Source organism: Miscanthus floridulus, chromosome 8 (genome assembly GCF_019320115.1).
Source record: "Miscanthus floridulus cultivar M001 chromosome 8, ASM1932011v1, whole genome shotgun sequence".
NCBI classification, from domain to species: Eukaryota; Viridiplantae; Streptophyta; class Magnoliopsida; order Poales; family Poaceae; genus Miscanthus; species Miscanthus floridulus.
This window is the reverse complement of record NC_089587.1, coordinates 8,547,340-8,560,408: the sequence shown is the minus strand read 5'-3', so window position 1 is coordinate 8,560,408 and position 13,069 is coordinate 8,547,340. Positions and strand designations below refer to the sequence as shown.

General features: G+C 39.5%; 1 protein-coding gene across 1 annotated transcript; it reads right to left on the bottom strand.

Moving 5' to 3' along the window:
- Positions 1–149: 149 nt before the first annotated feature.
- Positions 150–11,372, bottom strand: LOC136475644 (L-arabinokinase-like). The gene is made up of 28 exons (XM_066473224.1): positions 11,116–11,372; positions 10,838–11,014; positions 10,307–10,390; positions 10,125–10,201; positions 9,988–10,054; positions 9,730–9,787; positions 9,580–9,647; positions 9,434–9,496; positions 8,543–8,596; positions 8,356–8,458; positions 8,150–8,259; positions 6,997–7,116; positions 6,648–6,704; positions 6,169–6,332; positions 5,901–6,060; positions 5,577–5,660; positions 3,787–3,909; positions 3,474–3,604; positions 3,317–3,398; positions 2,795–2,882; positions 2,362–2,405; positions 2,178–2,273; positions 1,999–2,075; positions 1,677–1,892; positions 1,429–1,594; positions 1,059–1,130; positions 660–863; positions 150–530 (listed from the first exon to the last, which is right to left on the bottom strand). The coding sequence occupies exons 1-28, from the start codon at positions 11,227–11,229 to the stop codon at positions 408–410; spliced, it is 2,982 nt and encodes a 993-aa protein (XP_066329321.1). The 5' UTR covers positions 11,230–11,372; the 3' UTR covers positions 150–407.
- Positions 11,373–13,069: the final 1,697 nt, after the last annotated feature.

Sequence of the window (13,069 nt, the reverse complement as noted above, 5' to 3'; positions counted from 1 at the left end):
ACGACCACTGGTGGCGCGTCGTCGACGGGTCCTACCTCAACGGCATGGGCATCGACTGGTCCAGGGTCAGGAACCTCATGGTCATGAGAGCTGCATACGGAGGGTAATCACTGTTGCATTGAGCCTAGTCATCATACCACATCAGCATGAGAAGCCAACGTGGAGAGGTATGGACTTAAGTAATACGGCGTACAAAGTTTATGGACAAAAAACCACTTTAAAAGTTGATGGACATAACTGAAACCTCCTTAAAAGTTAATGGATCTCTGGTGCATTTAAACTCTTGTTCTATTATTGGCAGCGTTATACGTCATTGTTCTATTATTGACATGCTGTTCGCTATTCGTGTTCGTCTCGACAAATGCTTAATTGCACAACCTATTCTACGGCCGAGCTCTTCCTCCAGTTCAGTTAGATGGCGACGTGGATCGGCGTCGAATCTTCAGGTACCCAAACTTGCCGGCGCCTGGAGACGAGCCCTCCAAGACAATCGGAAGATACCCAGTAGCCGCTTTGTATCTCTTCTGGATCTGAAAAGGCCCAACAAGTTCATACATTAGCACACCATGAGTACACACACACAACCATTGTGATTCTGGTGATAAGATTGAAGCCTTTGGATGTGTGATTGGTGGTAAGTGAAGCATCTCGAAGCGCACCTCAAGTATCTCTTCACTGCTTTTCAGGCAGTTCTTCCCAATCACACAAACTGAGCCACCGGACCCTCCGCCAGTGATCTTGGCGCCGAATAGACTGGGGCCTCCAGTTCGCGAGGTCTTCCTGTGCCGGATTTCTTGTACTAGATTAACTAGCCTGTCTGTACCGTCAGAGCCAAGCCCGCAAGCGTTGTAGCTGTAGTGGCACTGCCGTCAAATAAACAACCAAAATGTCAGCAATTGCTTCTGTTCTCGTTCTACAGAAAAAATTTGAGGCAAAGCTTTTGCTGTCCTTTAGAAAGAAAACATATTTTTTCCATTTACTTCATATGGATATAACATAAGCCAGTCTGTACTCTCTATGGATATAATGAACTTTTTTACCGCTAACCACAAATTTACCTGGAACATAAGCTCTCCAAGGGCTGAAAGTTGCTCGTCTGTTTTGGATGCTGTCAACAATGCTTTGAAGGCCTACACACCAGAAGCATAAAACATGTCAGAGATAGAATTATCTTATCAGACAGGCTCATTTTAAATTTTAAGGAAAAAAAAACGAGCTTAGTTGATCATGTTATGACCATCAAGGCTTATCTAAGTGAGAGAGAAGACAAAAACGCCTCTCTATCCAAACTGTGCCACCCCACCCACCCCCACCCACCCAAAAAAAAATACTGTAGATTTTAAGTTTTAGCAAACTGAAAACACTACAGAGACAAGAAAACCAATTTATGAATGGAGAAACAGGCATCATGGTTTCAAGATGTCAAACCTCAACTCGGGAATTCTCATGTATGGGATGTCTAGTAGGAGCCTTGACACAGTAAGATCGTTTTCGGTCAACTTCTGTTACCGCATCATTATGATCTCCATACTTCTCCAGAAAAACATCACCAGTTATCGTCTCTGGAATGTCTTTTGCGTAAACAGCTTCATATCTGAAGTAGAAATATAGCCATAAGAAACTGCAGAACATGAAACATGCTAGTGTTCTGTCAATTTTAATAAGGTGAGTGAGACCTATGTGGTGGTAAGTTGCATAAATACTCCATTGATGCTTCAGATTTCAGAAGGTCTACACCATGTTCTTCATATTCATCAGGATTTGAGTCGCCTGATTGCATAGACGTACATGAGGGTAACAATTCTGAAAGTAGGTCAGATGCAGCACACTTGATCATCTTGCGACCCATGTAAGTGCCTACTCTTACAGACCCATAATCAGTCCCACCAACACTGCATAACTCAAAGGACAGTAAAATTAGCTCCAACAAACGCATTCATTCAAGAATATATTAAAAAGATTATCCCAAACACAAAGCTCAATCAGAGATTTATCCACCTATGACGTATCCCAGAGTCAAGACCCCAAAATCGTATATGAGTTGGAATGCTAACCAGCTCCTTCACTTCTGCAGGCTGCAGTGAGATTTTGACCGATTAAATAGAAAGGCAGCATAGAGATAAACTGGAGGAATGATTGGATCTAGCAGCTAGTTGAGAAGATAAACACTTACTAACCTGGCAAACCATTGCTAGGAATTTGTTAGCTTCTCCACAAGCAGATGTCATTTGGTCCATTACTCCACAAGGAGCTCCAACAACACGATTCTCAACCTGCATAATTGTTCACCAACGGACAACACACACTCAATTGAGAATAGATGAAGCGATGAACCTAACACAGTTTGACAGTGTACTGTACCTTTTGACAGAGTAAAGCAAGATCCCTTGGAGCAATGTTTAAACCTAGAAGCAAGAATAACATGTGAACTGATGCCATTTTGCATGTATAAATGCAAGGTAAAATATCAGGAGGTGAATAATTCCTGAAGAGATTCAAAATGTCAACATATATTAACAAAATTAGCTGCTATAGCTATTTTCTTTAAGGGCCATTTGCAATCTGCTCTCGCTTTGACCTCTAACAGCGTTGTTTGCCCCTGATTTTATCAGTGCCACCAAAGTAGGCAAAACCAGGGTCAACGGTGGGTTGAATGGGTCAAAGCAGGGGCAATGGGGCAAAGTTGGAAAAGGGGGGAAACGTGAAGTTATAGGTCAAGGTGAGGGCACTTATGCAATTGTCCCTTCCTTTAATGTAATAAAAATTGCTGTATGTCTCCTCTCGATATACTAACCATAGGCAGCAGCGATAGCAGACATAGAAGCTACCTCCACTGATGCAGAAGAGGAGACACCTTTGCCTTCAGGGACAGATGAAGAAACCTGAAGATTCAAACAAAAATACCATAGATAACTGAAACAGATGTTCCGGTTACATGTGTGTCTGACATGTGAAAACATGACTGATTAATATGGGCATTATATGAAAAACAATGTGAATGGCATGATGTTTGATGGCTAATCAACATAAATTTCTAATACCGACTAACTCTTACAGGCAGATGTGATATATCCCAATATGAAAAAGAATGTGAATGCCAATATGTTTGATGATTAATGGACAGATAGTTTTCTTTACAGACTAATTCTTGCTAGCATATGTGATGTCCTTAAATGTGAATGGCAAGATGTTTGATGACTAATCAACAAAAATTCCTGGACAGACTTGCTAATACAAGCATTAGTGATATATCGCAATATAAAAAAGGTGGTAAATGGATGCAATTTTGCACACTATGAATTGCGATTACTCATACCAAAATGCTCATGCTGTCTGTAAAGCGCACTCCTAGCTCAGTCATCAATACAAAAATAGTTCCAGCAACATAGGCAGCCCATCTGAGATGGAAAAGTTTTATTAAACATCAATACACATGAAAGGATTGATAATAGACGACAATAAAAACATCTTACTTTTGTGATGGGTCCCGAGAAAAGTATTCTTTGGCTTTATCATAAGACATTGGTTTCTCACCATCCATAAAATCAGAAAGGTCCATGTCGAACGTAGGTGCACGATTACTTAATTCAGAACCAAAGGATACCTGCACAAACATATTTAGTAAGAACACCCAGTTGCACAAACAAGTGTATTAGATACTCTAGTAAACATGTAGGGGTCTTATCTCCACAGAATTATGGAAGAAGTCAGAAGTGAAAATATTTTAGTACAAGACTCTGTTTAAAAAAAGATAAGGGGACAGAAAGATTGAGGATTGTAATGTACAATTTGTAACACTGGTACTGCCCCTCCATTTGCTAGTTGTCTAGCCTGTGTATGCTTCCATTGCTTCTGTTTGGTAGGGTCACTTCTTTGAACAGCAACATGGCACGCCTCTCGGATGGGCATCTATATGTTAATAATCACACATGTCAAAAAAGAACCATATCACATCGGAAGGCTACTAGATCAATTCCACAAAGGTGCTAATTTACTAGGGAAGGTAGTCCTAGCTCCTAGGTAACTATGATTTATGAGATAATCGATCCCTGTAGCAATGACCAATTCGTTTTGGAAAAAGTCTACTTGACCCCCCCAACTATCATACTTGGTCTACTTCACCCCCTCAACTATGAAACCGTCTGTTTTACCCCCTGAACTATCTAAAACCGTCTGTTTTACCCCCTGGGGCGGTTTTCAGCGGCGGTTTGCTACAGTAACAGCGGTTTGCTACAGCGACGGTGGGTTGCTACAGTTCCCGTGGTTTTGAATTTTTTTTTCGGTGAATTTTTGAAAAATCATAGTAAATCATAGAAAAATCATAAAATGAAAAATCTAATTTTATTAGACTCCACATGAGTAGATCTACATAGTGAATATATAATACGGTATACTTTAGTACAAAATTTTTACTGTAGCCTTAGATTAATTGGAAAATCCAATTTTGTCTGTAATTAATTAGAATTTATCTATAACTAAGTTATACATAGTCCAATGAGTACGAAATTTTTACTATAGTTCAAGCATACAATAATTAGCGTACCATAAAAATTTCACCACAATTGGACCATAGAAGCTGCAGCTATGAATTATTTCAATTAATTACAGACAAAATTAGATTTTCCAATTAATCTAAGGCTACAGTAAAAATTTTCTACTAAAGTATACCGTATTATATATTCACTATGTAGATCTACTCATGTGGAGTCCAATAAAATTAGATTTTTCATTTTATGATTTTTCTATGATTTACTATGATTTTTCAAAAATTCACCGAAAATAAATAAAAAAAAAAGAAAATTCAAAACCACGGGCACTGTAGCAAACACACCGTCACTGTAGCAAACCAGTTGTTACTGTAGCGACCCGCCGCTGAAAAGCGCCCCAGGGGGTAAAACAGACAGTTTTAGATAGTTCAGGGGGTAAAACAGACGGTTTCATAGTTGAGGGGGTGAAGTAGACCAAGTATGATAGTTGGGGGGGTCAGGTAGACTTTTTCCAATTCGTTTTTATAGAAGAAAAGTTAGATCAAACTAATCCTTCAAACAGTGCTGGAAGACCGGGAATTGCCTCAGCCTTCAGGGAAATAAAAGTCATAGTAAATTATTCATCCATCTATTACCTGTAAATAAATAAGTGACAATACAGCATTAATGGCATACAAATCAAGCACGTTAAAATGGACCTGTGACAAACCTTGTGGAGAGAAAAATTACAAAAGGGACCCTAATGGCATAAAGTGGATGCACAAAAGGTTAGGGCGATGCAAAAGGAAAGTTTAACAAATATTGAAAAAAGGCATTGTTTTTGGCACGTTTGTAATTAAAATTAAAACGGATGGTCAGCGGTTTAAGGATACACAGGTGGCATCCCCAAAGAGTCTAGTTGATAAGAAGTAATAAAAATGGTTCACTTGTGGATTCGGGCCCATGGAGCTCATAAGAAAAGAGTATGATTTGAAAATGTTACAAAAAAAGGAAGGCGTATAAAACATGTTTTACATATGTGTCTAATATTTATTACTAATAATGATAATCTATGAAACAAATGACGCTTGTTTTTGCAGTCAAACTTACCTGCAGTACAAGACTTCCAGAGTAATCTGCAATACCACCCATAACGTCTAATCGCCCAGGAGCTCTTGCAACATATATTTCCTCCTATAACAGGATAAAATCAGTTGATTAAATATTGCATATGAATCTTGTTCTTAATTTAATATTGCATAGGAATTTTGCTCAACAATATTTCTCTGCAACATATTAACAGAATTTATCAAACAAAATGAAGGGTGTTCCATCAGATTCGGTGACATTCTCCCAGTCTAACATAGAGAAGAACGGGAACTTAGCACAGACTATCGGAATTCACACTCCAGAATTATAAAGAGAACTGAGTACCTCCCAGTCAAAGAGCACAGAAGCAGCAGCCCTCTCTCGAGTTTGCTTCTCAGGGCTTCTTAAGTCATTTCCAACAAGCCCTGATAAACTCTTCAAAAAGGACATGGTATCAGTTAAGCCTTGCATGTCACCATGGAGTATCTCGAAGTCCTCGAACGATCTGGAAAAAAATGAAAAAGGTGAACAAATTTGTATCAGAATGCAGCAGACTACTCTTGGAGAGACCGTAGATAGCATAAAGGGGAACAAAAGTGATATAGAAACTTACAACTCTGGACTTCCATTCATATCATGAGATGTGGGCATTGGGCGGACATTGATTTCTTTCTCAGAGAGAGAATACCAGTCAGGAATTCCTACATCTCTCCCAGGAGCCCTTTGTAGTTGATAGCCAAGCACAATGGCATCACGCAACCGTCTTGCTCCGCTCAACTACAGTTGTTAAATAAAGCAAGATGATTGAACATAAAACAGAGACATTCATTGAACATTCTGAAGTCACAAGCACATATAAATTATGAGTTTTTTAACAAAAAATAACTAATCACATGGAAAACATGGCCAGTAGGATTGTGAAACAACAGGGAGTATTAGCAAACAAAAGAATGATTATTGAACATAAAATAAAACTGTAGTCATGTACTATTGACAGCAGAATTCAGAAGGCATGCTTGGTCGGAAATTTGAGGTCCAACATAAAGGGTAAAATTTGACTCAACTTTAAATATAGTTTGTACAGTAACTCACCTTTCCAGAAATATACTTCTTCCCAACAGCAGTATCTTGGAGGATATGTGCAGCCACCTGATGACAGCAGCATTAGCTTGTCTACAAAAGTCTATTATATTGCAATGCAATCTAAACAACTAATGAATCACATACACATTCTATCTATTTGGTTCAAGGAAAATAGGAGGTTGATATTAAGTTGTTTTCTTTGCAAGAACTAATTTGCATGCAATTGAATGCTTCTAAATATTTGGCCTTTAACAATAAGGGATAACTTCAATTTATTCTGTGGAGACAGAAGCAAAACATGATTGATGAGTTGCTGAATAATATTAAAAGATTATGCCTGAGCATAAGTAGGAATTACCTCGCCACCATTTATGGGACCATCATAGCAGGGTTGAAGTGTGATAGCACGTTGAAGATAAGGCTTCCAATGCCCAGTAAGTAAATCCCTCCGTATCATCTCAATGCCACATTGATAATGCTTTTTTGTGATGGAACAGAAGAGAACACAGAACAGAATCTCAGGCAAGGTACTTAATGACAACACACAATTTTAAATTGGAAAAAGTCTACTTGACCCCCCCAACTATCATACTTGGTCTACTTCACCCCCTCAACTATGAAACCGTCTGTTTTACCCCCTGAACTATCTAAAACCGTCTGTTTTACCCCCTGGGGCGGTTTTCAGCGGCGGTTTTGCTACAGTAACAGCGGGTTTGCTACAGCGACGGTGGGTTTGCTACAGTTCCCGTGGTTTTGAATTTTTTTTTTCGGTGAATTTTTGAAAAATCATAGTAAATCATAGAAAAATCATAAAATGAAAAATCTAATTTTATTGGACTCCACATGAGTAGATCTACATAGTGAATATATAATACGGTATACTTTAGTACAAAATTTTTACTGTAGCCTTAGATTAATTGGAAAATCCAATTTTGTCTGTAATTAATTAGAATTTATCTATAACTAAGTTATACATAGTCCAATGAGTACGAAATTTTTACTATAGTTCAAGCATACAATAATTAGCGTACCATAAAAATTTCACCACAATTGGACCATAGAAGCTGCAGCTATGAATTATTTCAATTAATTACAGACAAAATTAGATTTTCCAATTAATCTAAGGCTACAGTAAAAATTTTCTACTAAGTATACCGTATTATATATTCACTATGTAGATCTACTCATGTGGAGTCCAATAAAATTAGATTTTTCATTTTATGATTTTTCAAAAATTCACCGAAAATAAATAAAAAAAAAGAAAATTCAAAACCACGGGCACTGTAGCAAACACACCGCCACTGTAGCAAACCCGTTGTTACTGTATCAACCCGCCGCTGAAAACCGCCCCAGGGGGTAAAACAGACGGTTTTAGATAGTTCAAGGGGTAAAACAGACAGTTTCATAGTTGAGGGGGTGAAGTAGACCAAGTATGATAGTTGGGGGGGTCAGGTAGACTTTTTCCATTTTAAATTAGTTTTAACATAAGGTGAGGGCCAAAATGTTTCAACCTCAAGCATATTCCGCAAAAATGGTTCTTCATTGAAATAATCTCTTCGAACAAATACAAATGGCAGCTTGTAAGCCAAAGCCTCACTCACAGTGCCATATCCAATTTTTCCTACATTGGAACAGGATTTTTTTGTAAGTGACAAGCAAGACAAAAAAAAAGACATTAAATAACCCTGAACACCAAATAATTTAAAGTTGTCATTACCAAGCATGCAGTCAGATGCTGCCATCAAATCAGGTGTGTAGGCATCCTTTGCAAGCTTAATGAAATTTGGAGGAAGCTCTTGAGTATCAGATGCACCACATACCTTTCAGAAAATATAAAATGTTAGTCAGCTGGGTTGGTCAGGCATTAATCGGTCAGGGAAAATGTTGCTATCAGATAAACATACCAAACATAGCCAACCGTCAGGCAACCACTCTTTCTTCAGTTCCCATCCCGCAGGCTGGACAAGAAAATAGCAAAAAGATAATGTTATTAGTGTGTACAATTGTCCTAGTTACAACAATTACATACCGACAGAAAACAAAATAAAATTTTAAATAATTTAAACAAAATGAAGACCAGTTTTTTTCATGGAAAGTCTACCTTCTATCAAAACATAGAAGGGAACTCTCAATCCCAAATGTTCGGGGTGTATTATATGTTAGGAACCCCCACTATCATGTTCAGGGCCCGATTACATAGTCAGGGCTCACAAAATAATATTTGAGATCCATTTATAGCCTTTAATGGCATTTTTGTAAATACAAACCCCAATAGGGGTCCATTTATAGCATTTAGTGCTATTTTTGTAAATACAAACCCCATCAGGAGTCCATTTGTAGCCTTTAGTGGAATTTTTGGGAATACAAACCCTACTATGGGGCATAAAAAGAACCTCTTCACCCACCTCCTATATAAAAGAGGTACTCTTCTCCCACCTATATAAAAGAGGTAGAGGGACTTTTTTTTGGCCGATGACTCATTTGGCTCTCTCAATTATTCCTCCTTCACTCTCTCATTTTGTTGGCCTAAACCAACATCAATTTAATAATGATAGAAAGTTCACTATTGTGGCATGTATAATATAAACTGATGTATCAACAACACATGCAAAATCTAATCATAGAGCAGCGATATACCATAACAATATTATCTGTGATTATTAGTAGATTTAGAACAAACTATACTAGTCTGAAAATAGGCAAATCAATTGAATATAGATGTGTTGTGACAGACATCAATAAGATATTAGAATAAAGCAAGGCACATACTTATAAGGATGATAATTTTCTCTCACCTGTCCTCCAAAGTTAAAAATTACCAACTTAACATCATCTGCAATTCCTAATTCTTTTCTCACCTGAAACATAAAAATTATGGAACTTAAAAAGCAAGGAGTGAGTTAAATTTATAAGATATGACTCTGAAACAGAATATACAAACCTCATATCTAGATCTGTGCAATCTTCTGACCACCAGAGGAACGTCAATAACATCACGGAAAGCAGGCACTGTAAAAATAGGATTAACAACTTGTTCTTAGAATTACACGTTTAGACTATTAGAAACAATTATTAAGGCTTAGTGACATACTAGGGCAGTATCCAGGCAGTCGAAGCAAGAATTCACAATGCGAGTAATCCTCTGCTATCTACAAATGTTGTTAAGATGCAAACATAGCTAATTAACAGACGGCATAATTATCAGATTGCAAATAAACACAAATAACATAATATTATCGAACAAACTATATGCTAAACGATAACTATTTGCAATTCTTTCCACTAGCCCACTCATCTTATGTAAGTGTCACAAACTTGATTAGGAAAAGTTAAAAACTTAGTGAGTTACCTGCCACACAATTGAGCGATGATGATGTCCAGCTGCTACCACATACTCTGCATAAATAAAGTCCCAGCTGCAGGCAATTAAGATATGTCAGGAGCTTAATTAAATTAAACGAAAGAAGCAATGGGGCCGCTGCTAACCTGAAATTTGTGACGCAAACGGATCGAATGCCAGCATCTGCAGCCGCCCTACACGCAACGGGTACAACATCTGAAACCTGCCAGCATTTGCTAAGTGAGTTCAGTTGAGTCCTAATCTAGTTATACACCAATGCTAAGATAGATGACTAGATGAGTAACAGAAGCCCGTAAAGTATTGGTACCACTAGATCGGCCTTGATAGAGTTGAGCCACTCCGCCTCGGTCTTGAGGATGGACTCCCGGGGCACTACGGCCGTCTGGTGATACTGCACTCCGCGCACTCTATTTAGAACTGGGAGAGGGCAGTGGAATAATAAAAATGGAAACGATCGAGTTGTGCGCAAGGTTTTGTGATTCAAATCACCAAAAAATTCAGTCCTAACCGAATGTGTGAATCTCGGAAATTTTGGACTGTGATTCACTTGTTCTGACCAGTCAAAATGTTCAGATTTAACTAATAATATTTGACCAAATTTTGACCAAAATTTGATCAATAGGCATGAATATGAAATGATTGAATTATAGCTTGAAAGGTTTGCACTTTTATATTGAAATAAGAACTTGTTGGCATGTTTAAACTATAGACTTAACAAAAAAAATTGAATTTGACTGAATTTTTTGACCGGTATGGTGTTGAAATTCGGTCATTTCGGGCCCAACCCCAGAAGCGCGTGCAAATTGGAAAGCAGAGCCAAAACAAACAAACAAAAAACCTTCTCGAGCGAGGCGAGGCGGTCGACGGTGAGGGCGTCGGCCTGGACGGCGCCGCAGTCGAGCAGCACCTTGCGGATGTGGAGGCTAGGGGAGGCGATCTCGGTGGTGAAGACGAACTCGGGCGCGGCGGTGACCACGTGCACGTCGTGCCCCGCGGCGACCAGGTGCCTCACCACCTGCAGGAGGAGCGGACAGAGGAGGGACGCGGGGTCAGGAGAAGGGACGGGATCGCGCGCGGGCACCAGGGCGGAGGAGTCGGGAGGGAGGGGCGGCGGACCTCGAGGGCGCGGGTGGCGTGCCCGAAGCCGTGGCCGGTGATGTAGTAGGCGAACACGAGGTGCTGCGGCGGCGCGGTCACCTCGCCGCCGCCGTCCCCGTCACGAACCCTCATCCTCCGGGTTCCGTCCGGCCTCCGCGATTTTAGTCGGCGACCGAGTCGAGTGCGAGCGATCACTCCGCTCCGCTACGACTCTTGCTCGACTTGGGAGTGGACTCTCTCTGCTCCTCTTCCCATCTGTTATTTATCACGTTGCCGTCGGGGGTCGGGTAAGTAGGCGCAGGGCGGTTTGGTTGGTCATATCCGAACCCGGAATGCGCCGTGCGTTGCGCCCATTCGCCACATTATCCTCCAGCCCAATTCTGTTTCAATTTCAATTTGCGTTGCCGTGACTGAGGTGAGCTCCTGGATTTTGGGAGTCTCAAGCAACAATCCTTGCTTCGCCGCATTATCCTCCAGCCCAACTCTGTTTCAATTTCAACTAGAAACGCGGGCGCAGCAAAGCCGCGCCTTCGCTTTCGATTAGACCAGTGGCAATAAGAATATAGGTGTAGTGATGAGAAACTCAGCATTTTTTATTTTATTTTATGATTTTTATGTATTTTCGAGACTTTATTATCGTGGAGGTATAATTTTATTTGCCCCTTAAAAGTATAGGTAAAAGTTTATATGAAAAAATCCTTACTAAAACATGTGATATTATGGATACACTGCATAGTTCTACTCGTTAGGATTTCAGATCAACTTGATTTTCTAATTTACAATTTTTTTGTGATTTACTATACAATTTTAAAGTTTCAGCTAATTTATTTTTTGAAAAAAAAAGAGATAATCAAAGGTGGCCTGTATTTTGATTTGAGAAAAATCTGAGAAGGTTTTCGAAAAAATTGCTGAGAGTGTCTATCGAGCGCGGGTTGATTTCCGATAAAGTGAAGGTCTTTTTTGCAAAAAAACCCGGAGCCCATCTGTTCTGGACTGTGGGTTGATTTGGAAATAATCTGAGCTGTTTTTTGCAAAATATTCTGAGAGGGCCTCTGGAGCGTGGGTTTATTTTTGAAAAATATAAGAGTTTTTTTCGTAAAATGACCGCGGATCGCTCGATCTGGACCGTCCACGCGCTCAATCGAACGGCCGCGAAAAGCTCGTGACGTGGCACGATAGCTGGCCGCGGTTTGAGAGCAGATTTCGTATGTAAAATATTTGCGTTGCCGTAACTGAGGTGAGCTCCTGGAGTTGTCTCAAGCAACAATCCTTGCTTCGGATGAGGCTTGATAAACGTGACTCGTTTTTTTTTTCTCGTTTTGAGCCTCATCCGAGACTGAGTGACTCACAGATTTTTTGAATCATGCCCACCCGACGGACATGTTTCTCTACGGGTATAGGATCGTGGACGGCGTGAGATTGTCAGCTAGGGCCTATGACTCTATGGGAGTTTGGCGTCATCTTACGTTGTGTTTAGTTCGCGAAATGAAAATTTTTTATATTACATTGGATGTTTTGGGATGTCGAAAGGGGTTTTCGGATACTAATAAAAAAACTAATTATATAGCTTGCCTGGAAACTGCGAGATGAATTTATTAAGCCTAATTAATCCATCATTAGCGCATGTTAGTTGATGTAGCACTTATGGCTAATCATGGACTAATTAGTCTTAAAACATTCGTCTCGCGATTTCCAACCAAACTGTGCAATTAGTTTTTTTCGTCTATATTTAATACTCCATGCATGTGCCGTAAAATTCGATGTGATAGTTTGGGGTGAAAATTTTTTGGAACTAAACCAGGCCTTATCCAGAATGCACTAGGAATATTATATGGATAATTAGATATGTTTTTTTAGTGAAGATAATTAGATATGTATGTTCTCAAATCATATTCGTCGAGGTCATTGCAAAAGTATCCTTAGGGTTCGTTCGGTTGGGGAAATCCAACCAAAACCTTTTCAGCTGATCAAA

Coding starts and splice junctions, on each gene's coding strand:
- LOC136475644 (XM_066473224.1), bottom strand. CDS start 11,229: ATGAGGGTTCGTGACGGGGACGGCGGCGGCGAGGTGACCGCGCCGCCG. Junction 6,705..6,996: donor GTCCCATAAATGGTGGCGAG/GTAATTCCTACT, acceptor TGCTGTCATCAG/GTGGCTGCACATATCCTCCA. Junction 864..1,058: donor TTGGAGAGCTTATGTTCCAG/GTAAATTTGTGG, acceptor ATTTGACGGCAG/TGCCACTACAGCTACAACGC.